This window comes from Xiphophorus hellerii, chromosome 23 (genome assembly GCF_003331165.1).
Source record: "Xiphophorus hellerii strain 12219 chromosome 23, Xiphophorus_hellerii-4.1, whole genome shotgun sequence".
NCBI lineage: Eukaryota > Metazoa > Chordata > Actinopteri > Cyprinodontiformes > Poeciliidae > Xiphophorus > Xiphophorus hellerii.
Window position 1 is genome coordinate 25604734 of NC_045694.1, and position 23928 is coordinate 25628661.

At 46.1% G+C, this 23928-nt stretch overlaps 2 protein-coding genes across 4 annotated transcripts; both read right to left on the minus strand.

Annotated features, from left to right (window-relative positions):
• Positions 1 to 15: 15 nt before the first annotated feature.
• pdgfrl (platelet-derived growth factor receptor-like) lies at positions 16 to 4933 on the minus strand. Its single transcript, XM_032555402.1, has 6 exons — positions 4721 to 4933; positions 3951 to 4224; positions 3713 to 3864; positions 2543 to 2836; positions 2033 to 2172; positions 16 to 908 (listed from the first exon to the last, which is right to left on the minus strand). The coding sequence occupies exons 1-6, from the start codon at positions 4773 to 4775 to the stop codon at positions 720 to 722; spliced, it is 1104 nt and encodes a 367-aa protein (XP_032411293.1). The 5' UTR covers positions 4776 to 4933; the 3' UTR covers positions 16 to 719.
• A 975-nt stretch (positions 4934 to 5908) lies between these two features.
• Positions 5909 to 23928, minus strand: slc7a2 (solute carrier family 7 member 2). Of its 3 annotated transcripts, none has more exons than XM_032555401.1 (12): positions 23751 to 23928; positions 22167 to 22544; positions 21914 to 22069; positions 20013 to 20178; positions 19740 to 19876; positions 19434 to 19656; positions 18543 to 18682; positions 10944 to 11046; positions 9266 to 9471; positions 8995 to 9161; positions 8773 to 8881; positions 5909 to 7754 (listed from the first exon to the last, which is right to left on the minus strand). In XM_032555401.1, the coding sequence occupies exons 2-12, from the start codon at positions 22534 to 22536 to the stop codon at positions 7564 to 7566; spliced, it is 1968 nt and encodes a 655-aa protein (XP_032411292.1). In that variant the 5' UTR covers positions 22537 to 22544; positions 23751 to 23928; the 3' UTR covers positions 5909 to 7563. The 3 variants fall into 3 exon arrangements, with proteins under 3 accessions (XP_032411292.1, XP_032411291.1, XP_032411290.1); XM_032555400.1 differs by lacking the exons at positions 18543 to 18682; positions 23751 to 23928 and adding exons at positions 18138 to 18274; positions 22764 to 22821; XM_032555399.1 differs by lacking the exon at positions 23751 to 23928 and adding an exon at positions 22764 to 22821.

Genomic DNA, 23928 nt, shown 5'->3' on the forward strand with positions numbered 1-23928 from the left:
TCGTAAATATGCGCGCTCTTTTATCACTTTATTATTGGATTATTGGACATAATCTGTAATCCCCAGTTTCATTTTTGCTAAAGCAGAAAACCATTGGACCGAGTCCAAAATGAACTCTGTCCCAGCAGAACACATTCCACATAAGGAGCACATTAGGACACAAAGCTCTAGCAATGGAAAAAAAACACACAGCATTTTAGGGTTTGTTTAGCATCAAAATAGGCTTTAAATGGAGCATGGAAAGGAAGTTTCACTAGATATTCACAACACTGTTGCAACAAACCTTTACATTTAATTTAGTCAAAAACATCTGGATGTGAGATAACTTTGGGCTTTTTCCATGAGGCTTTTAACTCCACACCTCTTCAGTTCAGGTTGCAAAAGTTTACGTGCGTCTTCCTCCTGCTGTAAGGAAAACAGTCTGAAAGTCTCCCTCAAATTACTCTGCTGCGTTCAAAAACGGCTCCATACGACATGAACAGAGATGCCACCATATTATGGTTTCAAAACTACAAGCAGTTTTTCATTGAAATGAATAAAGGCAATTACAGAATCTTTATTGCGTCTTTCAAAAATATTGCGATACTGCACACCGTTCTGTTGAACAAACATGGACGTTATCTGGTCCTGCAGACGGCTGCCTCAACGTTAAAGCTTTACATGTGGAAAAGGTCCATCACAAAAAAACAAAACCTGTTTCACACGCTGCTTGGTGGCGATTATGAAGAGGCGATTTTAGTCGTCACTATCGTCTCGCCGTTTATGTTCTTAGCTTTACAGATGTAGTCACCGAAGTCGATGGTTTGCATGTCCTCCACAGACAAGATGCTCTGGGAGACCCTTGTGGTGTGGCCCATGCCTCTGTTCACCAGCCTCCACAACGTCTGGATGCGAGCCGGACGCTTGTCCTGCAGCAACACAAAAACAGCCCGTTTGTTGGCTGCAAAGGAGCCAAATGCTTTTAGAGCTGCACACCAGAATCGGATAAATCAGCCGTTAGTGGGACTGGTTTTCCACGGTGTCCTTAAAAAAGTCTTAAATCTATGTATCTAGAATTAAGACCTCAAATGTCTTAAATTCAGTTAAAATAGTAAAATTTTATACGTTAAATACGTTACAGACATCTTCATTGTGTTCTGTAACTCGAGGCAGTTGAGGCTACCGCTAAAAAGCTGCTAATATACCCTGGCTAGCTAGCTAGCTAGCTTTTTTTGCTTTTTTTGCGTCGATCATGTGTAAGTACAAACGATCAGTCCGGTTGGCTTGACGACGTTCGCACATTGTGGAGAAGTAGGCCTTAAATTTCATTCAGAATTGTCTCAAAAAGTCTTAAAGTCTGGAATTTGAGTTGGTGAAACCAGCAGAAATCCTGTTACCGCTTGACGTGTTTAGGAGATCCGGAAGAGCTGAAGCAGAAGAGAACTGAACCAAACACAAGTAGTCAAGTTGTCTTCAGCTTTTAGGACTGTCACGTCCTTAATGAGTGAGAATCTACAGTTCCTATTAAAAAGTATTCACCCCCAGGTATGTTTATACCCAAATCAATCATAATCAACAGGATTTACTGACAAATGTACAAGAAACCCATTTACTCTCAAACTAACAATTCCACACAGCTATGTAAAATCAAATAAAAGATGTGTAAATATTCTCTCTCTTCAAGTCATTCTGGTCTTGGACTCTCATAATTGCTGTTAGCTCCAGTTTATGGGACCAACTAGTCTAGATTTATGCTTCATATAGAGAGTTCTCTACTGCAGGGAAATGTGCTTATAACCTGAAAAAAAACGGTCCTTCAGAAATCCCAAACTCTTCCTTTAAACCCGAGCTTTAACTAGTCTTAGGATTTAAGCAAAAATCAGCATACTGAGGCTTTAAAAGTATAAACTACCCACTTAGACTCAAAAACAGAAATTCAGTGAGAACGTTGTCTAAAAATGAATTTCTTTTAACTAGAAATATCCCTCTGTCTTTATTCACATTTCCCCTACTCCTCCTCATTCCTACTCAGTTTACGTCTCGTGTCTCTCACCTGTCCGGGATACGACCAGCTGAAGCTCACGTCCTCCTCCGGTTCTCCCAGCACAGTGCAGGTCACGTTAACATTGCCGCCACCTCCTCTCACCGTCTCCGGAGAGGCTCCCAGGCTCACGAACGGGGCCCCGCTGGGCACTGTCCACGAGAGACGGAGATGGAAAACTCCTAAACCCAAACCTCTGATTTGATCCATTCAGTCAAGTAGCAGTGAAGGTATGTGGAGTTCAAACAATCAAACAAGCACAAATCCATCTTCAGCTGCCATTTAGACATACAAAACTTGCTAAACTCTACCTAAATTTGCTTGATTTATTTGGTAAACTTCCGTCATCCAGTCTGGAAGGGTCTATTCTGAAGCAGGAAGCTGACTTTATCTTAAGAGATGCAATTTCTGCAGAAGTGCCACTGGAATCTCACACTTGGTTGCAGGTTTCTGGTTCCATGGCAACAAAATGTGGGGAAAAAAAAGATCGGAGGGTATGAATACTTTTGGCCTCCCTCTCACCTTCCACATACAGCAGCTGGTATTTGGTGGAGATCTGAGGCGTCCCCTTGGAGGCAGCCTTGCAGTAGAAGACCCCCTGAAGATCCGCGCTGGGGCTCTGTAGGATGAAACCCTTGGTCGGGTCGAAGGTCAAAAGAGTCTGGTTTGCTGTGATTTCCTCGGGAGGGACTTCTCGGTGGAGCGACGCCTCAACTCGGGGCTCGGTCACGCGACAGGGCACGACCGCGGGCCTGTCGGGGCGCAGGTACACGATCTCGAAGTGGATCGCAGACGGGACGAAGAGGTTCTCTTTGTCTGGAACGAAGGTGAGGCGTGAAATGTATTTTGGATCTTGGACTTTCTGCTTTGACCACAGTTCAACGCTCACTGGAAACCACTTTACCACCTGAAGTCAGTGACTTTATTTATCTCGGCACACATAATACCCGGGCAATGACAATGCAGCAGTTGTTTCCCCTTTCTTCACTAATATGACAAGCCAATAAGTCTTGGAGGAAAAAAGAAAAACCTACACCAGAAAATCGTGAACCTGCTGCCAGTCAAGCCCTCTAACTCAGCGTTTACACTCGCGCGTGAAAACGGCTGCAAAACAGATGCGCCATTATACAACCGTACGTCCTTGAAAAGCAGAAGTGGAACCTCGTGTGCAACTAATGACAATGTAGCAAGTGGTTTCTAAATGGTAAGTCCACAACAAAACACTCGTCTTTTCGTACAGTGGCTGTATTGACCGCCATTGTACGGTCAATACAGCGGTAAAACCGGCTGACCAAACGTGCTGGAGCTCAGCTGACGTTGCTAGCATCAACACGGAGAAGCAGCATTCAGCTTCTATGCACCAGAAATGTTGAACAAACTTCCCGAAACTCTAAGTTCTTTTAAATCAGGGCGAAATGCTGGTTTACTAGTCACTGGAACATCCATGTGTATTAATCATTTTGTTGATGATTGTATAATGATTTTAATGTGTTTTCATGGTGTAAAGCACTTTGATCCGCCTTGTTGCTGAAATGTGCCACGCAAATAAACTTGACTGAACAATCGGGAGGTTTTTGAAACTCATTTCCCAACTTATTGCCAAAAAACTGCTGGGTGGTTTATTTTTTTTAACTCCAAACAGATTTTTTTTTTTTTACTCGCTTGTGAAATCAAACGTACCCTAACGCCCACCTGTGAAATAGACGTAGGATGAGTACGTGCGGTCTTGGTCCCTCTGGCACTCCGTCCCGTCGCACACTATGACCCAGCAGCTGTAGGAGCCCGTGTCTGCAGCCGAGGGCGAGGTCAGGACCAGCTGGCTGTACTTGTCGCTGTGCTTGATGCTGCGGGCGAGAAGACGAGCGATAAGACGAGCCAACCAACCCAGCAACCGGAGACTGCAGCGGGGGAGGGCGTTTCCCTGCGGCACCTGAGGCGCGAGTCGTTGAAGGTGTCCAGGTAGGTCGGGTAGGACCATCCGATGTTGGTCCCTTTGCAGCGCAGCTCCACGCTCTTCCCGGGAGTCAGGGTGGTGCTGGGGCCCAGGCGCAGGAAGCGGCCCTTGTCCAACACCTGGGTCAGCAGGGACTGGCTCTTCCCCTTCCTGCTGGTCGGAGCCGGCTGGCGGGCCCTCGGCCGCTTCCCACCTGGATGGGCGCCGCTTTCCCCCGCGTCTTTCTTCCTCTTGATCGCCTGGCAGGATCCTGGAGACACAGAGGGAGGCAGCTGAGACAACAGGAAGGCCGGAAAAAGAAAAAAAAATTCCCACTGCCTCCAAATGCGCACATTTCAATCTCTTCTTCTTCTACTACTACTTTTGCTTTTATCTCAGCAGGAACAGAATGTAAAATATTCCATTTCGGTTGGCTTGTCGTCGATAATCAGAAACATCTGTTGCATTCCTTCACATCCAGGAAGCAGGTCTGCAGAATCACTTTGGAAAAAAAACCTTCCTCCACTGAACACTTTTCAGATACATCACTGAAAAAAATGCATACCTTAGAGAGGATATGAAATTGTTTTTGCATTAATATAGCTACTCTTTAAAAAAAATTAAAAAGCTTCCCTTCACACACACCGAGTGGTTTCCCTCCTGCCGGTGTCTGAAGCGGTTTCGCCTTTTCGACCTGCGGATGTCAGCCGGTCCTTCTACCCACAACGCGGCTCATCAACAGATGTGAAAACGTGAACTTCACTCACCATCTTGGAGCTCCAGACAGAGCAGTGCCAGAAAAAATACAGCCCAGAGCTTCATGTTCGGAGAGCCCTGCTGGGACAGGCGAACTGCGGAGGTTTGGTGAAGAGAAGGGGAAAAGGAAAAAAGAAGAAAAAAAGGCTGGGAGGTTCGCTGGACCAGCACCGGGCCCAGCTGTTCTGTTTACAATCCCAGCTCCATCCTCCTCTCAGGCCCGAGGAGCAGTAATGTGTAGTCTGACGCCCTCTGCTGGACCAACGGGGGAATTAGCCTTCTGCTTCACAGTATTCCCCCCCAACCAACAAAATAAAACAAATTTATAGACATTTTAGACATAGGTGTGTGATGTGGGCTACAGTTTGGAAGCTTCTGGCATTCCCATCCAGATTTGGTCCTAAGATTTAATTTTTATTTGTAAGATTACATACATCGCCTTGAAAATTGTTTTTTCAACTTGTTCACAATTAGTCACACTATAGTCATAACTTGAAACATTTGTACAGATGTTACACCGGATTCCGTTTGCACGGTGTATTGTGACCGCAGGGGGCGCTGTTCTGGTCTTACACCGCGCTTTGCCATAACCGTGGTCACAAAATGTGACGTTATTGTGACCACGCTGTAACTTTAGTACCAACAGTTTCTGCTAACTCTCTCCATCCGCCACAGAATAAAAAGTATCTGACTGTCAATGTAGCAGAAACAGTTTAAGTATTTAATACTTTACTGTGAGTTAGAGTATATGATAAGCGCTATCATATTCTGTGACCGTCTATATTTCCGTAATGGTCATAATATTAAAGGTCAGATCAGATGTTACTTTATATTCTTTGTTCGGCTTTTTCTTTGTTTTTCTGTTTGCGTTGGTTCTTACGTTTTTTTGGTGTATTGGCATGCAACAGCGCCCCCTACGGTGACAACCTGCGGTGGTCTCAGAATTTGGTTTTATTCCTGAAAGATATTTTTAGTGGAAGCACTAAAATATTTCAGCGAAATAAATTGAATTCTTCAAAACTGGTTGGTCAAAGGTGGTTTTAGTGAATATTAACTTTTTTTTAAATTGATCTTTTATTGCCTTTTTTCCAGACGGTGTCGTTAGAACAATGTGACCATTTCAGTGTGAACTCTGCTGTAATCTCAGGTTGTTCCACACTTAAACTGCTAAACCTGATCAATAACCAACATCATGCAGCTTCAGTGTGTTTCACCTCTTCTTTAATTTTGTATTTCGTCAACATAAAAATTAAAAAATACTGACAGCGCAGGTAAGCTGTTGCACATTATCATCAGCTAAACCTGCCTCACCACAACAGAAGGCGTTAAAAAGAGCAGAAAAAAAAACACAACAACATTAAATCTAACAAACCTTCCTCTTCATCCCAGAGAAAAGCTTTAAGGCCGTTATGACGAGAGTTCGGCTGTAATAACAGACTGAAAATGAAGATAATATTTTCATTCACCTACTACTCTAGGTTGTATAAAATAGCACAAAATATCAGCCTGGAAGAAGAATACAGCATGTCGTAGTGGGATAGCATGAAACAAAACCACACATTTTCATAAAACCTTCACGTCACACTCCTTTTCTGATCATAACAGTTCATAGTCGACACAAACTGAAGCAACAACAATAATAATAATAAACCCAGCCAACCTGTGCTTAATAAAACCACAGCTACAGAGACTTTAGTTACTACAGGGAAGATTTAAACTGAATACTCTCAAGGATTAATGTTTTCCCGCACTACCTCCGCTACAGTCAGTCATGACTCGGCTAATTGACACTTTGCACATACAGTGGCTCTCCAGAGTGTGCAGTGATCCAAAAAAAAAAAAATCAGATGCAGATCAATCATTTCAAAACTTTTCTCACCCTTTAATGCAACTGTACAATTTGAGATTTTATGATCAGACCGCCCTCTTCTTCCTCTGTGGTTTTCTGTCACTTCTTACAACCCGTCTCTTTGGTCTGACCTTTGACACCACTTGAGATGCTGATTTGTCTTCCTTGTTGTTTTTATTCTTGCTTATTATTTTAGCATTGTGTTATTGTGCGATTCTTCTTACCACTGTATTCTCTCGTTGTGATTGTACTTATATACACGTCGTGCCTAATTTTACAATTAATCTTGGTGCCTTTCAAACAAAACGTGCTGCCAGCTTCACTCCGGCTGCGCACACAGTTATCTTCCTTCCCAACAGATTCGTCTTTTGCTGGAACTATGCAGGAAATATCACCGCAACGTTGGTTAAAAAAGTCTGGACATTGCCATTAAAAACAATCCAGCCTTTCAGTCGTTCGAGCAACTATGAGATCCACTGCAGGTCAACGCGTGTCGAGGGTTTCCTACTGACATTTTCATAATTACAAGCACAAACTGTCGAAGACACAGAACACGTAGTCAGAAAAGAAAAACTGAAAAGAGCTTCTCACAAGTGTTTGTACATCACGGGAAAAAAAAATGTGCTTTACACACCGTAACCTCCAGTCCCTCAGGAGGCCGTGTGTGTTTGCCGCAGCCCTACCACGGCTGCTTCCTCATCTGAATTCGCTCTCCAGTGTGTTACCTGTCCTGTTTTTGTTTTTGTTTTTGTTTTTTTCCCCCCTCCATGCCGTCCAGAGAGCGCTCTGGGATCTACGTCTTTGTGGTCGCAGAGACGGAGCAACTCCTCACCAGAATACTGACACTGCATTAGCAGACCGAAGGTGCTGTAGTGAGATTCGTACACACGAAGGAGCCGCTACGTACGGGTGTGTCGAGGCTTGAGTCGCTGAGTGCCTTTTTTTTTGTTGTTGTTTTGTTTTGTTTTTTTTGCATCTGCTGCCTGTGAAACAGTCCGTAAGCTTTTAACACTGGCTGGTTTTGTCCGGGCCGATGAAGCGCTCCTGCTCCTTTCCCGCCTCGTTTGTCTCGACCTGCTTGTCCTGGACGGCTTTCATGCTCAGCTGGTTTGCGCCGCCGTTGCCGTGCGCGTCATGGCGGTGGCGCTGTCGCTCGGCGCTGTGCCAAATACCATAGCCGAAGTAGATCAAGAAGCCTGTGAAGGAGAAGTTTAAAAGGAGGTATGAGAGAGGAGTTTAGGTTTTTAACATAAATGCAGCTGTAGCTCTAAAAGAAAAATAATAAAATTCAAAATTTTATATTCTACATAATTAAAATTTTTTTGATATACTTAAGGGTTAATTATCAAAGATTAATTGACCCTTAAATAAGGATTAATTAAGGGTTAATTAACCCTTAATGAAGGGTTATGGATTAAAGATTAACCCTTAATTAGGATTAAATTAAGGGTTAAGTAATTAAAGATTCAATTAATTGATTCTGGATTCAATTCAAAACTATTGAATCCAATGGTTCCGGATTCAGTGGTTCTGAAACCAGAACCGAACCATTGTGATGTTTTTTATTTTTTAAAATGGGCTTTTTTGAGCTTTACATCATATCATCATAATGTTATTCCCTCATCAAAAATTTCTGGAATCTTGCCTTGATTCTTTCATGCATGTCTGAGAAATCCTTTAATCTCCATGGAAACCATTCAGCTGTGTAAAATGCCTGGGTGGACCTAGCCCCGCCTTCAAGGACGAAGCTTCTCCTCAGAGCTGCAGTTTCCCAGCTTCCGCGTTACAGACCAGCCCTCCCCCACAACGCCGGCAGCCAGCTCCTTCAGACTAGCCAGCAGGAATTAGCAAACACCTGGTGGAACTGCGCATCAGCTGTGCTTTTTATACAAGCTACTTCTCAGAAGTAAAAACGTTGGTAAGGCTTAATAAGGGAGCCATGTTGTGATGACTTCCTGGAGGCGGAGTTTCAGAAAGAGCAGGAGTTTTTAAAGCGACCAAGGCCCAATTTCCAGGTGTTAAATCACGAAGTCAAATTTCTTTGCAACAACTGAATGCAACGTTGATATTTGATTGTGCTATAAAATGTGCTATGCAGCTGGAAAACACATAATACTGCACCTTTAAAGATAGTTTGTATGCTAGAATGGGTCAAAGCCACACATGACATCATTCTCCTATCGGCTTTTACAGGTACAACATAGTTCAACTAACCTGCGGCCATCCAGACAGAGAAACGTATCCAGGTGTCTCCACTCAGCTGGACCATGAGGTAAACATTAACAAATATACTCAGAATTGGCAGGAAAGGCAGGAGGGGTACCTGTGACAAAAGAAGGAGCCGTTAGGTTTCAATGCGTTGATGGACACATGACTCCATAAAGCAGGACTTTGAGTTGAGACAAACTAGCTACGGCCACCTAGCCACCTACGTACCATGAAGGAGACCTTCTTGGTGGTCTGCGGCTGCCTGCAGACCATGAACACGCAGGAGCTGAAGACAAGGAGACACACGGACAGCAACGCCAACATCCACACTTCCAAACCAACGACTGAGTTAAAGTGGTAGGTGGTGAGATAGCTGATGACACACACTGTAATCACTGCAGTTGGAGGAAACACACGTGGAGATTGTTCCAACATAAACAAGGATTAGAGTCAACCGCAAATGGAAAGGAAAAAGCGTCGGACACAACAGGTTGCGCACCCAGGACACCGATGGACATGTTGACCACAGAAGACGACTTCTCAGACGGTAAGAGGGGAGGGTGGAGGACAGTCTGAAGGATGGAGTTACCACCGTTCAGCATGTTCAGGTGGGACTCTGACTCTGTCAGTTCGGACTCTTGAGATGCTAAGCAGTCCTTCTCACCTTTCCCTGGCTGCCTCCCCAGATCTCCATCTGGCTGGTACCTGGAAGACAAATATATTCAATTCTGTGAAGTTATTACTAGTAACACCTCCCTTAAATTTGATAGACACATTATATAGCAGTGAGTTTATGGAAAAGTGAAGGAATTTTCAACGCCGTGGAAAGCTAACAGCTGGTATTAAGTAGGCAGCATGTGCCTCTAATTTAGCTCATTTGAGCAATTTAACACAGCTGGGGATGTTACAGCCAAAGACTAAATGTACCTGCCTGCAACTGTTATCTACAACCTACAACTGCTTTCTGAGATTATGTGAGTCAGACTCCCTGTGAGACCCGCAGCAATGTTTGGAGCCGTCAGGTTTCTGTACAAAGCTAGCAAAACCTTATTACAGTCCTTAGATTTCATTTATCGATCCAGTTTGTAAGTTAAGTAAGTAAAGTTTATCTATGCAGCACTTTTTACAGGTCAGAAGCCACAAAGTGTTCTAGAAAATATAAACACAGAAAATAAAACAGGAGGAGCTTGGCTTTTCAGCTTATCGTGTTTTGGTGCTGCGGCTTCCGCTCTGCCTGTGTCACGTGACCTTCTGTGTCTCCATGGCGACCAGGTGAGCAGGTCCGCCCTTCGTTTAGCTTTGGGGCATTTACGTCATAACCTTCGCAGCCAATTTTACAAAGCAGAAAAACTATTTTCTTGACGTTTTCTCCGCAAACAACTAACACTGAAATATTCGACAGATTATCAAAACGTATATAAAAAAACCACAGGTTTAGCGTTAGCCTAGCGCTAAACCAAACGGCGCTCTTTGAAAACATGAGGAGCAAGTTTTTGGTGTTCGTAACTGTTCAGCCATTCACTCTCTTTGGCTACCTGTTTCTCATCTTGGTGATTACCTTGATTGGTATTTGTTCCTCCATTTGTTTAATTATTAATTATTTGTCAAAACTCAACACTGAGTGGCGAGTCTTTTGTGGCAATGTTTATAATTTACCAACTTCAGTTTGAGTTCAACATGCTCACTGGAATGACAGCTATGTAGTTCAGGCAACGAAACTAGTCCTGATAATAACTTTTCTGGAAGAATTTGCACTACCTCTTTAAGGATTTAAAGCCGCAGGCTCATTACATGTGCGCCACACATATGAAAAACGTGCATATCCTCCAGCAGTCGGATTGAGAAATGGCTGTCATGATTTTTAGCTTCGACAGAACAAGTAAAGACCGGATCCAGTCTGGACCAGAAAGGGCGCCAGAAAAAGAGCTGCTGCGTTGCACGCCCTATATTTAGCGAGTAAAGAAACTCAAATAAACAACCCGCGCCTGCTTAAAATGACTGTTCCTACAATGGGAGCTTTCACAGCTCTTACGTCACCAAGGTGACTCAATCACAAACAGGGTAATCGGGCTTCTGGGCATTTGAAAAACCTATTAACGCGGCTGCTTCCCAAACGTTGCGCAAACCGGAGTCCTCTCTACACCGTTGCTCTGGGAGAGATTAGTGTGCGTGCCCACCTGAGAACGAGCACGCAGACGGCAACCAGCGTGTAGGCCAGCAGAGTTCCAATAGACATCATGTCCACCAGGGCCTTAAGGTCGAACAAGAAGGCCATGATGGCTGCGGAGAGCAGAAGAAGAAATGAAGAGCAAACCTCGGAGGAAACATTACAAACAAACATGGAGAACTGCTGCATTTGCAGAAAACGTTCATGCACCGAATTACAGTCATTACATATACATGATGTTTTGTTTTGGTTTTTTTTGGGGGGGGGGGGAATGTGGAAAAGTTTTTTCTTCAGATGCACAAACAAATGGGAGCGCACAGACACAAATTAAGTTTCATGCAACAAAGTTTCATAAAAACAAACAGAAAAAAAAACTTTTTGACTTTGACAGCTTAGATCAGGGGTGTCAAACTCCAGTCCTCGAGGGCCGCAGTCCTGCAACTTTTAGATGTGCCTCTGCTGCACCACACCTGAACAGAATAATTAGGTCGTTAGCAGGGCTTGGAGAACTGATCTATACAAGGAGGAGGTAATTAAACCATTTCATTTCAATGTTTTGTACCTGTGGAACATCTAAAAACTGTAGGTCTGCGGCCCTCGAGGACGGGAGTTTGAGACCCCTGGCTTAGATCATGTCCACACTGAGCGTCAATTGATACAAGAGAACTGGTGTCAGAACACCAGTAAAATGTAAAAGGGGGACCTTTGTGGAGGCCCCTCCTGCTGTTCTGGGGGCCCCAAATATCTCTGAAAAAGCTTGTTGGTACTATTTCTTTGCTGGCACACTGATTAAACATGCCAAAATCAAATAACAGTTATTTTTAATGTTTACAGCAGCTCAAGTTTCTCGTGTTTACACATGTTATGATGTTCTGCAGTTTGTTTAGTCGTTTCTTTTTGCACCAAAGTCATACGGCAGAATCTCGACGGGTGCAGGAGAGCACCTTCAGTATGTGATGAAACAGCATCAAGCATAAGCAATACATCAACACATTCAATTCTGCTAGAACCTCATAAGCTGCATTTCCATTACAAATGTGCGCAAAACTTTGTTGATATTCCATCAATGTCGAAAAAGCACAATTTCACAACTGCGTTTCCATAAAAAAAAACAAAAAAAACAAAACGCAATTAAAGCCGCACGCAAATAAATGCGCTCACGCGAGACACTATTAAAAAACATGCGGCGCCGTCATCCTGTCACCGCTTCCCGGCGCCGTCTTCTTCGCGGTTGCTGCGAGTGGTGACATCGGGTTGTTGATCACGTGACTCGTGTGATGCGGAAAAAGGTGTTTCCTAATTTTGATACAGCGAAAAAAAAAAACGTTTTATCAAAACATGTGAGTTTTTTTTGTTTTTTTTAATTGGCCCGGCTCTATTAAGCGATCAATGAAAACTCAGCTGTAGTCAACAGCACGGAGCAGATCTCAGCAGCAGAGTTTCAAACAGACAGCAGTATGTCTGCCATCCCTTTCAACATTTTCTTAAAACAAAATGGAGGGGGGGTAAAACAACAACAAAGAAGCTCTCTGGCATGTTGCTGTCGGATGCTCGGTACATATGGCTCGTGGTTGCATGGGCTGCCTCTTCATCAGGTCGTTCACCCCGTTAAGTCTCAGCTTTAATGTCTGAGCAGATTGTGCAACTATGTGCCGAACACCTGCAGTCCACTAAGCAGGAAGGCTGCAGAAGCAAATATTCGTTATAAGCACCGCATTAATCCACAAAGTCCAAACTGTTAAGTGAGCTCTGGCACGTTGTTGCATAAGTTCATAAACATTGTCAGTGTATGGGGGGCTCTGTGAGTACCTCTGGGGTGCCTTATTAGCAACGCTCATTGCTATGTTGATGACTTATGGAATGCCATAGATGGAAAAAGTGGCACTTTTTTTATACTGCTGCACCACATAACCACCATTTCACATTGAGCCAAACGGCACCTTGGTGAGTTTGTTGATGTGGTACACTTAAAGTAAATTGTGACTAACTTTAATTGCGGCACAGTGGTATAAACTCACCCAGCCAATAAAATCTGGAGCAAAACCGGCCCTAACCAAGCCAAGAGTAGCCAATCAGAATTCTGACTTGGACTTGATTCTCACAATCCTTGCTCTCAAAAGCCAATATGGCTGCCGCTTGCTTTAAACATAGTGTTAGCTTTAAGAAGACCGTTTATTTGTACTTGTGTCAATTTGTATTCTAGAAAATCAGACACATACATAGATCACTGTACAGCTGCTAGTGAACTGTTTTTATTCTTGAATACATATAGTACAGAGAAACACACTGTTAGCAGCCTTGTCACCAGTCAACCTCAACCTTAGTGCTGGTTTTGAAGCCCTGTGCAGTTCCAAATTACTAAAAAAAACCCCAAACAATCAGCTTGAATTTGGTGCCACTTATAGTAGCTACCAGCAACACTTGTACTTTGTTTCAAATTGTAGCCTAATCTATGTTGCATACAAATATTTTCATTTAGCCTTAGCTATGCTGAAGTTATTTTAACCCACTGATTTCGGAAAACTCTTGAGAATTTCTGGGACTTTTAGGTTTACCACAAGTCAAAATGGTGTAAAACCACCTAAACAACCGTGTTTGATAGCATCAACAGTCAGTTAGCAGAACTTATTAGCTAGCTTTAGTGTGATTTGTGGAATAGCAACATGTGACTTCAGTAAATATAGGTCAGTCTTATTGGTTTGACATTGTTGAATCTAGTTGTAAATTTTATCAAGCAAAAACAAAAATGGAATAGAAACATCAAAAATCCACAATACAAACACAAAACATAAAAAACTATCATGCTAGCATACCGCTGAATAAGTATTGATCTTTCTAGTGTTTAGGTTTCAACAAGTGAACGCGAGTGACAAGGTAGCAATGAATTAGTGAATGACTGAATGTAGTGTAAAGCTTTTTGGAGTCTTGTGGACTAGATAACAGCGCTATACATGTACAGGCCACTTACTTTCTTCTTGTATCAGCAACCAATGTACCTGCCATACAAGCAATCTATTCCACTTTTTACTTTTCTGATAATAAGCATGCTCTCTAAGACGCTCTGCGCCAAAGTGAAAGTGTTTTCTTCCACGTCTGAAATTACCTGGCTCTACCTTAGCAACAGTAAAACAAACACTCTAGGGTCTAGAGTGTTTGTTTTACTGTACATATCCATCTAGACTCTAGATGTCCAGTACATCTAGACTCTAGATGTACTGGACATGTGCAGAAAATAAAAATGCAAATGCAGACATGTGCATCATGACAATTGTCGAGAATATAATTCTCAATATTTAGTATCTGTTTAGCTCCTCAATATTTAGCTCCTCCTTGGGCTGCCACCTTATCGTGGTGGAGGGGTTTGAGTGTCCCAATGATCCTAGGAGCTATGCTGTCTGGGGCTTCATGCCCCTGGTAGGGTCACCCAAGGCAGACAGGTCCTAGGTGAGGGACCAGACAAAGCGCAGCCCGAAGACCCCAATGACGAAAGAAAACCTTGGACTTGGTGTTCCCTCGCCCGGACGCGGGTCACCGGGGCCCCACTCTGGAGCCAGGCCTGGAGGGGGGGCACGATGGCGAGCGTCTGGTGGCCGGGCTTTTACCCATGGAGCCCGGCCGGGCTCAGCCCGAAGGGGAAACATGGGCCCCCCCTCCCATGGGCCCACCACCCGTGGGAGGGGCCAAAGGGGTCAGGTGCACTGTGTGATGGGTGGCGGCCAAGGGAGGGGACCCTGGCGGTCCGATCCTCGGTTGCAGAAACTGGCTCTTGGGACGTGGAATGTCACCTCTCTGGTGGGGAAGGAGCCGGAGCTAGTGCGTGAGGTCGAGAGGTTCCGGCTAGAAATAGTCGGTCTCACCTCGACGCATGGCTCTGGTTCTGGAACCAGTCTCCTTGAGAGGGGCTGGACATACTTCCACTCTGGAGTTGCCCAGGGTGAGAGACGTCGGGCAGGAGTGGGCATACTTGTTGCTCCCCATCTCGGCGCCTGTACGTTGGGGTTTACCCCGGTGAACGAGAGGGTAGCATCCCTCCGCCTACGGGTGGGGGGACGGGTTCTGACTGTCGTTTGTGCTTACGGGCCGAACGACAGTTCAGATTACCCACCCTTTTTGGAATCCTTAGAGGGGGTACTGGAGAGTGCTCCTCCTGGGGACTCCCTTGTTCTGCTGGGGGACTTCAACGCTCACGTGGGCAGCGACAGTGAGACCTGGAGGGGCGTGGTTGGGAGGAACGGCCCGCCCGACCTGAACTCGAGCGGTGTTCTGTTGCTGGACTTCTGTGCTCGCCATGGATTGTCCATAACGAACACCATGTTCAAGCATAAGGGTGTCCATATGTGCACTTGGCACCAGGACACCCTAGGCCGCAGTTCGATGATCGACTTTGTCATCGTTTCATCGGATCTGCGGCCGAATGTCTTGGACACTCGGGTGAAAAGAGGTGCGGAGCTGTCCACTGACCACTACCTGGTGGTGAGTTGGCTCCGGTGGTGGGGGCGAAAGCCGGTCAGACCTGGCAGGCCCAAACGTGTTGTGAGGGTCTGCTGGGAACGTCTGGCGGAATCCCCTGTGAGACGGAGCTTTAACTCCCATCTCCGGCAAAACTTCGAACACGTCCCGGGGGAGGTGGGGGACATGGAGTCTGAGTGGACCATGTTCCGTGCCTCCATTGTCGAGGCGGCCGATCGGAGCTGTGGCCGCAAGGTTGTCGGTGCCTGTTGCAGCGGCAACCCTCGAACCCGTTGGTGGACACCTTCGGTGAGGGATGCCGTCAGGCTGAAGAAGGAGTCCTATCGGGCCTTTTTGGCCTGTGGGACTCCGGAAGCAGCTGATGGGTACCGGCGGGCGAAGCGGCATGCGGCTCGGGCGGTTGCTGAGGCAAAAACTCGGGCGTGGGAGGAGTTTGGAGAGGCCATGGAGAAAGACTTCCGTACGGCTTCGAGGCGACTCTGGTCCACCATCCGGCGTCTCAGGGGGGGGAAGCGGTGCAGCACCAACACTGTTTATAGTGGGGATGGTGTGCTGCTGACCTCTACTCGGGACGTTGTGGGCCGGTGGGCAGAGTACTTCGAAGACCTCCTCAATCCCACCAACATGCCTTCCACTGAGGAAGCGGAGCCTGGGGACTCTGGGTTGGGCTCTCCAATCTCTGGGGACGAGGTCGCCGAGGTGGTTAAAAAGCTCCTCGGTGGCAAGGCCCCGGGGGTGGATGAGATCCGCCCGGAGTTCCTTAAGGCTCTGGATGTTGTAGGGTTGTGTTGGTTGACGCGACTCTGCAATATCGCATGGACATCGGGGGAAGTTCCCCTGGATTGGCAGACTGGGGTGGTGGTCCCCCTGTTCAAAAAGGGGGACCGGAGGGTGTGCTCCAATTATAGAGGGGTCACACTCTTAAGCCTCCCTGGCAAGGTCTATTCGGGGGTACTGGAGAGGAGGGTCCGTCGGATAGTCGAACCTCGGATTCAGGAAGAGCAGTGTGGTTTTCGTCCTGGTCGTGGAACACTGGACCAGCTCTACACCCTCGGCAGGGTCCTGGAGGGTGCATGGGAGTTCGCCCAACCAGTCTACATGTGTTTTGTGGACTTGGAGAAGGCGTTCGACCGTGTCCCTCGGGGAGCCCTGTGGGGGGTTCTCCGGGAGTATGGGGTACCGGGCCCTTTGATACGGGCTGTCAGGTCCCTGTATGACCGGTGTCAGAGTCTGGTCCGCATTGCCGGCAGTAAGTCGGGCTCGTTTCCGGTGAGAGTTGGACTCCGCCAGGGCTGCCCTTTGTCACCGATTCTGTTCATCACTTTCATGGACAGAATTTCTAGGCGCAGCCAAGGTGTTGAGGGGATCCGATTTGGTGGCCTTAGGATCTCGTCTCTGCTTTTTGCAGACGATGTGGTCCTTTTGGCTTCATCAGATCGTGATCTGCAGCTCTCGCTGGAGCGGTTCGCAGCCGAGTGTGAAGCGGCCGGGATGGGGATCAGTGCCTCCAAATCCGAGGCCATGGTCTTGAGCCGGAAAAGGGTAGAGTGCCTTCTCCAGGTCAGGGGGGGTGTCCTGCCCCAAGTGGAGGAGTTTAAGTATCTCGGGATCTTGTTCACGAATGGGGGAAGAAGGGAGCGGGAGGTCGACAGGCGGATTGGTGCAGCGTCTGCCGTTAAGCGGGCGTTGTACCGGTCCGTCGTGGTGAAGAAAGAGCTGAGCCAAAAAGCGAAGCTCTCGATTTACCGGTCGATCTACGTTCCCACCCTCATCTATGGTCATGAGCTTTGGGTCATGACCGAAAGAACGAGATCGCGGATACAAGCGGCCGAAATGGGTTTCCTCCGTAGGGTGGCTGGGCTCTCCCTTAGAGATAGGGTGAGAAGCTCAGTCATCCGGGAGGGACTCAGAGTAGAGCCGCTGCTCCTTCACATCGAGAGGAGCCAGTTGAGGTGGCTCGGGCATCTGGTCAGGATGCCTCCTGGACGCCTCCCTGGTGAGGTGTTCCGGGCACGTCCCACCGGGAGGAGGCCCCGGGGAAGACCCAGGACACGCTGGAGGGACTATGTCTCTCGGCTGGCCTGGGAACGCCTCGGGATTCCCCCGGAAGAGCTAGAAGAAGTGGCCGGGGAGAGGGAAGTCTGGGCCTCCCTCCTGAAGCTGCTACCCCCGCGACCCGACCTCGGATAAGCGGAAGAAGATGGATGGATGGATGGATAGTATCTGTTTCATTTCCAAAAGAGCTAGGAACATTGTTTTGGGTGTGTGCCATTATTAACTTTTTGAAAATACCAGGAAACAAACAAACAAAAAACCATCATCATCAAGTCACTCAGGAAGGGTAATGCTCCAAAAGATATAGCCAAATCAACAAAGAACTTGTTTCTGACTGTTCTAGGTTGGATTTTATTATCAAATTAGTTGAGTAACTTTGATACTTTTGCAATGTTCTTTGGTGTCACCCCACTATCTGCCATTATCTTTCAATATGGGATGAAAGGCCTTGAAGACCTGTGGGATTGACATAGTAGGAACTTTGATCATTCCTCTTGCTGAGTGTAACAGCTCCTTTGCATGCTTTGGAAACACCACAACCAAATTCATGCAGTTACCACCACCAGCTGATCGTGAGCACAAAGAAAAGCAAACACACACACATTAAAAAAAAGAGACAGAAACCCAGACAGTCCACGTTGCAACCCAGTGACAGGCGAGTCCTTGTCCAGGAGCTTACCCGCTGTGGTACCTGCTGCCATGGTGGCAGCCACGGGCGACTGGCGCTTACTCACTTTGGACATAAATTTGAACAGAATGCCATCTCGCGCCATGGCAAAGAGAATGCGCGGAAGAGGGAACATGGAGCCCAACAGGCTAGGGAGAAGAGGGTTCATGGTTAAGTCTAGAGCATTCTGGGAGAGAGAAAACATGACACCTGCACAACTGTGAAAGAAATACATCCTGTGCACAGATACAGAAAGTCCTACAGTTCGTATTGATTTGTCAAGAAGTGAAATTGAACCAATTCCAATAAAAAAAGAACTGACTGAATCATCTCTTTTGATTCCATTGTTTCTTTCACAATTGATTGGTGGAGACACATTAGCTGACTCGTTTCACTTGCATGATCCCCGGCTCTCACCTGCAACTACACCGGAGCTCATAGTGGCAATAACTGGGGTCTTCGTCTTAGGATTGATTCGGGCTAAGGCTTTGAAAAGCACCCCATCCTCTGCCATAGCATAGATTACACGAGGCATGGGGAAAATGGAGCCCAGCAGACTGCGTGAGACAGCAGAGACATGCAACACCAACACGTTAGTCATGAGCCCTCAACCCGGACAAACGGACAGGAGCATCATAAAAGCTTCAGAGTCAAGAAAGTCCCAAAAATGTCTTTCTTTCCTGCCTGTAACGTCATTCTTGCAATCTGTTCTTCAGAGAGAAACTCTGCATATGGATCTTTGAGAACTGCGTCTCCAATAGATTTCCACGCGCTATCATGAGACCCAGTGTGTAAACATTCACTTCAAGCAAGAAAAATGTGTGTTAAAAGCAGTTTCACAAGACACATAGTCCACACAGATAAGGTCCATTAGCAGACCTGAACCAGATTCAGTTGAATCGAGAACCTGCAGAGAATGTTCCAATCGATGAAAACTTTTGATTCGACTGGAAGAATGACGTCAGTCGACTCCGCTAATACTGATACTGACGGAAAAGAGAGACAGAGTTGGGACAACACGATATGTTTCTGAGACAGACTGAGACTTGCTCAGCAGCTCTCAGCACAAAAACATGCTGGGGCCTCAAACACAGACAGAATTAAGCAATGCACCCACCACAGAACGTTAAGCAACAGGAATCAATCCGATTACAAGACTCAGACAGAGATTGACAGTCAAAGCTGTTGGCTAATTCTCATCTGCCATTATCACCCAGAATTTACAGTTACATTACATCCCACCTAAACACCAGCAATGTACTGTATATATTTTGGTTGTTGTTGCTTCTAAGAAAAACAAGGCCTTACCTTGTAGACAGGGCACATAGTGAACCCACAGCAACCACATATTTGGCAGGCCCCCAGCCCACATATTCAAAGGCCATGGGGAGGGGGCTTTTCTCATCCAGCAGGTGATAGGGCATCATCAGAGTGAGCGCAGCAGAGACGCCGAAGTACGCCAGGAAGCATACAGTCAGTGACACCACGATGCCGATGGGAATGGCCCGCTGGGGGTTCTTCACCTCCTCTCCTGTTGCACACAGAGAAGTGAACACAGATGTGCTGGCACAATGAGAACCGCAGTGGATCCAACCCGCCGGGTCCAGGAATCACCTGTTGTTGCGATGCAGTCAAATCCGACGAAAGCGTAGAAGCAGGTGGCAGCTCCGGCCAACGTCCCGCTGAAGCCGTAGGGCATGAAGCCGCCAACGCCATAGTCACTGCTCACGTTGGCCGTTGCCGACAAGTTCCTAAAACATGCATACGGTTGTTTCATAACAACTGAGGCCGACGCTGACCTGCACATTTCGACAAGTCTACGCGCAAAGCGATATGGGTTATCGGCGTAACAGACTGTACTCGACTGGTATCACATGAGTCCTTTACCTTGTGACTATCGTGATATTGACGAGAGATTCTTCGGTTATCTTCCAGTTGTGTGTGTCCCCTTTGACGAAGCCAGAAATGATGACAAACAAGAGGACGAGCACGTTGATTGAAGTGAAGACCTTGTTGACCCAGGCTGATTCCTTCACTCCAAAAGACAAGAGCCCTGGACGAGAGCAACCATGGCAGAGTGTAAAACAGAACACGATGAAAGCTTTAGCTAGGCTGAAATGAAGTTTTCAACCATTTGAGAGCCAAAAAAGTCCGAACTGTTCAGACTCTTTAAAGTCAGCCCTCAAGGGTCGGCGTCCTGAATGAACAGCTCTTGGTTCGGTTGTACAAGGATTAAGTAGGTCAGTGCTGAGGCTTTTAAACGAAGAGTCCTTCTTTTTACAGTCATTTTTATAAATGACTCTATCAAAATTAAGCTGCAAATATTCCAGCGACTTTCAATGCCCCACTAGAGTATTTTGCTTTTGTAAAAAGCTCCAACATATTTTTTTAAAATTGTAAACTTGGCCGTTCACTGCAACAGAAATGTGTTTAATCTTTAAATATTGTGATTTAAGACACTTTTTTTTTTTTTTAACTAAATGAATTTTTTATTTTTTTTAAAGGGGAGAATTTTGAGATTTTTACATTGGGTTTACTAAATTTGAGTTGCAGAAGTTCTGCTTCTCCGATCCACATAAAAACAACCAGACAGTGGTAGATTGTCTTTGAGTCCCGCTGGCCTAATGTAATCATAAAACCCATGATGGATGTCGTTTAATCAAGCAGAATGTATCAAAACATGACTGGTTTGAGTCTTCCATGAACTTTGATTAATCTTGTCAGTTTAACCAAAAAACAAGTACTAGTGGACTCAAGTTACTATTAACCTAATGTAGCAGACATTTGCAAAGACATTCATATCCCTTGAACTTTTCCATATTTTGCTAACACCGTCAGCTAACACCTAACATATTGAAATTGGGCCTCTGTCTCTTTAAGAAGTTCCTTCTCCTTCCGAAGCTCCGCCTTCAGGAAGTCATCACAGCAACCCTCCTCTTTCTCAGTCCAATCGGAGCAACTAGACTGAGAAATGAGCTCAGCTGATGCACAGCTTCATCGGGTGTTAGCTAATTATTGCTGCCGCTAGTTTGAAGGAGCTGAGTAGGGCTGCTTTGTGAGGCAGAAGCTCAACTTTGGAGAGGCAGCTCCGGGGAGGAACTGCGCGTTGATTCGCCCAAGTGTTTGTTGCCACGGGAGATTAAAGGATTTCTCAATCATTCATGAAAGAATCAATGCAGTACTCCAGGTATGTTTTTGATGAGGGAATAACCTTATAACACAACGTAAAGCTCAAAAAGGGCAATTTTACAAAAACACTGCCCGTTTAAATAACAGACCTCGGGACATTCCTACTAATAGTTGTTGATATATTCTCCCACCTGAGCCCTGAGTCTCTGTAGCTCATCCAGAGCTCAAGTTCCGTCAGCTTCTCTGAGTAATGTCCTCCTCACTTGACTTGTAGACGTAAGTTGTTGGCCATACTTGGGTAGGTGTTTGTAGTTCTGCCATATTCCTTTGAATGACGGACAGAACAGTGCCAAGAGATCTGAGAATCTTTGGATATTATTTCCTAACCCAACCCTCCTTTAAAAAACGTTTTAAAACCACGACATTTTAGTACAAGGGCGTTGTGAACATTCAAAAGGCACTGCATGAACTGCACTGTGTAAACCTCATGTTTAGCTCGTTGTCACACACTGTGCTGCCAGTTTCTTATTGAATTATGCCAGGTTTCGGATCGTGAGTTAAGCTGCGATGATTTCGGTTTCCGTCCCCTTCACTGAAGCCTCTGTGTGAGCGCATTCAGGGGGAATTTTGAGATGAGCGGCCAGCGCTGATGTGCTTACCAGAGAGCAGCAGAATGAGGCACACGGCAAAGAAGTCCGGATACGGAGCCAAGCCAGGAAAGTTCATGCTGAAGTAGGTTTTGCAGAAAACCTCGATGTGTCCGCCAGTCATCTCGTCAAACGTGCCGCTCCAAGCTCTGGCAACCGAGGACGTACCTGATCAAAGAAATCAAAGGTCAGACTCCACAAATACCCTCTCTTCTTAAAGTCAGGAGGTATTTGCCACAAACCCCCAGACCTCCAAAAAACTCACCAATAACGTAAGAGAGGATTAAGTTCCAGCCAGTAATGAAGGCATAGATCTCCCCCACCGTCACGTAGCTGTAGAGATAAGCGGAGCCGGTCTTGGGGACGCGGGCCCCGAACTCAGCGTAGCACAGGCCGGCCATGACGGAGGCCAGGGCGGCGATGAGGAAGGAGATGACGATGCTGGGGCCCGAGTCTCCCTTGGCCACCTCTCCGGCCAACACGTAGACCCCGGCCCCCAGGGTGCTGCCCACCCCCAGGGCAATGAGGTCTACGGTTCCCAGGCAGCGGCACAGCTTGGAGTCCTCCAAGCTGTTCATGTCCACCACTTTCCTGCGCACCAAGGAGCGGCTGAACGAAACGACTTGCTTCAGCATGTTGTCACCTGTAGGCAGAAAAAAACAAAAAAAAAACTGATTTAAAATACCTGTTTGATGGGTGTTTTAATTGGTTGAAGGGTGTCTGCCTGAATGCCCCACGGTATATTCCAGATCAATATCCTAAAATCAAAGTGCAAGCCAGTGAGGAACATCAAAAAATAAGCTTGCAGATAACAGCTATCAACAAATCACTACTTTTAACGCTCAGCAGAAGAGAACCAGACCTGAAGGGTCCGGTGTTGGGGAGCAGCTCGGGTTCGGCTCCATCTGCTTTGCATTTTCGGGTTCTTGCAGCCCGTCCTATTGAGACTCGTTGAAAGGCGAGTTACATAACGTGTGAACTCCGAGGGACGTTGACCCTACAAACTGTGACGACGCGCGATGGAAGAGCGCTGCCAGGTCCCGGAGAGCTGGTAAAGTTCATACTCTACGTCCGACTATTGTTTGGGGTCATGGTGCAGCTCTTGAGTACTCAAAGAGCTGCTTTCATGAAGTGAAGCATTCCAGCAGCTTGCTGTTCCAATTACACACGGGGCACTAAAACTGAAAACTCCCCCTTTCGACGCAGTTATCCTCCTCTATGCCTCTTTCCATTTGACCAGAGGCAGCCTTGACATTTGCATGGTTACAAGTTTTTAAATGAGGATGTTTCCGTAAAGACATTCGCTTTGCTTCTCTGAACCTGCAGAAGTGACCACCCTGACAACAACAAACCATCCCGACTTGCTGCATTTCATGGATTTTCTCTTCCAGTGACACAAGTTTGAGTCCTGGCAGCTCATTCATATAACAACACAATAGTAATATCAATCAGCCAAGTTTATCTGAATGGCCCATTTCAGCAACAAGGCAGGTCTCAAAGTCACAAAGCCATCATCTCACCAATCGAGAAAGCAGTAACAAACATTACATTTTGTCCGGTGCCATCGTCGAAATCATCAACACGCATCGTCATATTTTTAGTCTTGATTTGAAGGAACTCTGTGTCCGTGACATGACAGTTTTCTGGAGTTTTCCAGATTTGTGGTGCGTAAAAGCTGCGTACTTCATAGCTAGTTTTTTTTGCAAAAAGAAATGAAATGATAAAAGCTTAATTCTGGTGTTTCATCTTCAAAACTATCACATCTGCAGATCTTTTCGGTTTCCAGAAGAAAGAAAAAAAATCTGCACTGGTAGAATATATCCTAAATATATAAGAGACTTTCACCTACCTTAGAGGTAGAGCAACAGCTTCCAGGTTCAGGAATAAAACTAAAAAAAACCCTTCCCCAGGTGAGATGAGCTGCACACAGGTACAAGTCAGAGAGCTCGTTGTGATCTGACGAGCCGCTGAACAACACTGTGCGAGAACATGAACAGTACAGAGCAAGTCTGTTTCACTCCTCCTCC

Bases quoted from the DNA above. Each gene is read 5' to 3' on its own strand.
- pdgfrl (XM_032555402.1), bottom strand. From the start codon at position 4,775: ATGAAGCTCTGGGCTGTATTTTTTCTGGCACTGCTCTGTCTGGAGCTC. The intron at 4,225-4,720 runs GTGAGTGAAGTT...CTGTGTCTCCAG, and splicing joins CTGTCTGGAGCTCCAAGATG to GATCCTGCCAGGCGATCAAG. The intron at 2,173-2,542 runs GTGAGAGGGAGG...TCTCGTGGACAG, and splicing joins CCAGCTGCTGTATGTGGAAG to TGCCCAGCGGGGCCCCGTTC.
- slc7a2 (XM_032555399.1), bottom strand. From the start codon at position 22,806: ATGGAGCCGAACCCGAGCTGCTCCCCAACACCGGACCCTTCAG. The intron at 19,657-19,739 runs GTGATTCCTGGA...TGTGTGCAACAG, and splicing joins TGACTGCATCGCAACAACAG to GAGAGGAGGTGAAGAACCCC. The intron at 7,755-8,772 runs GTTAGTTGAACT...TCTCCTTCACAG, and splicing joins CTCTGTCTGGATGGCCGCAG to GCTTCTTGATCTACTTCGGC.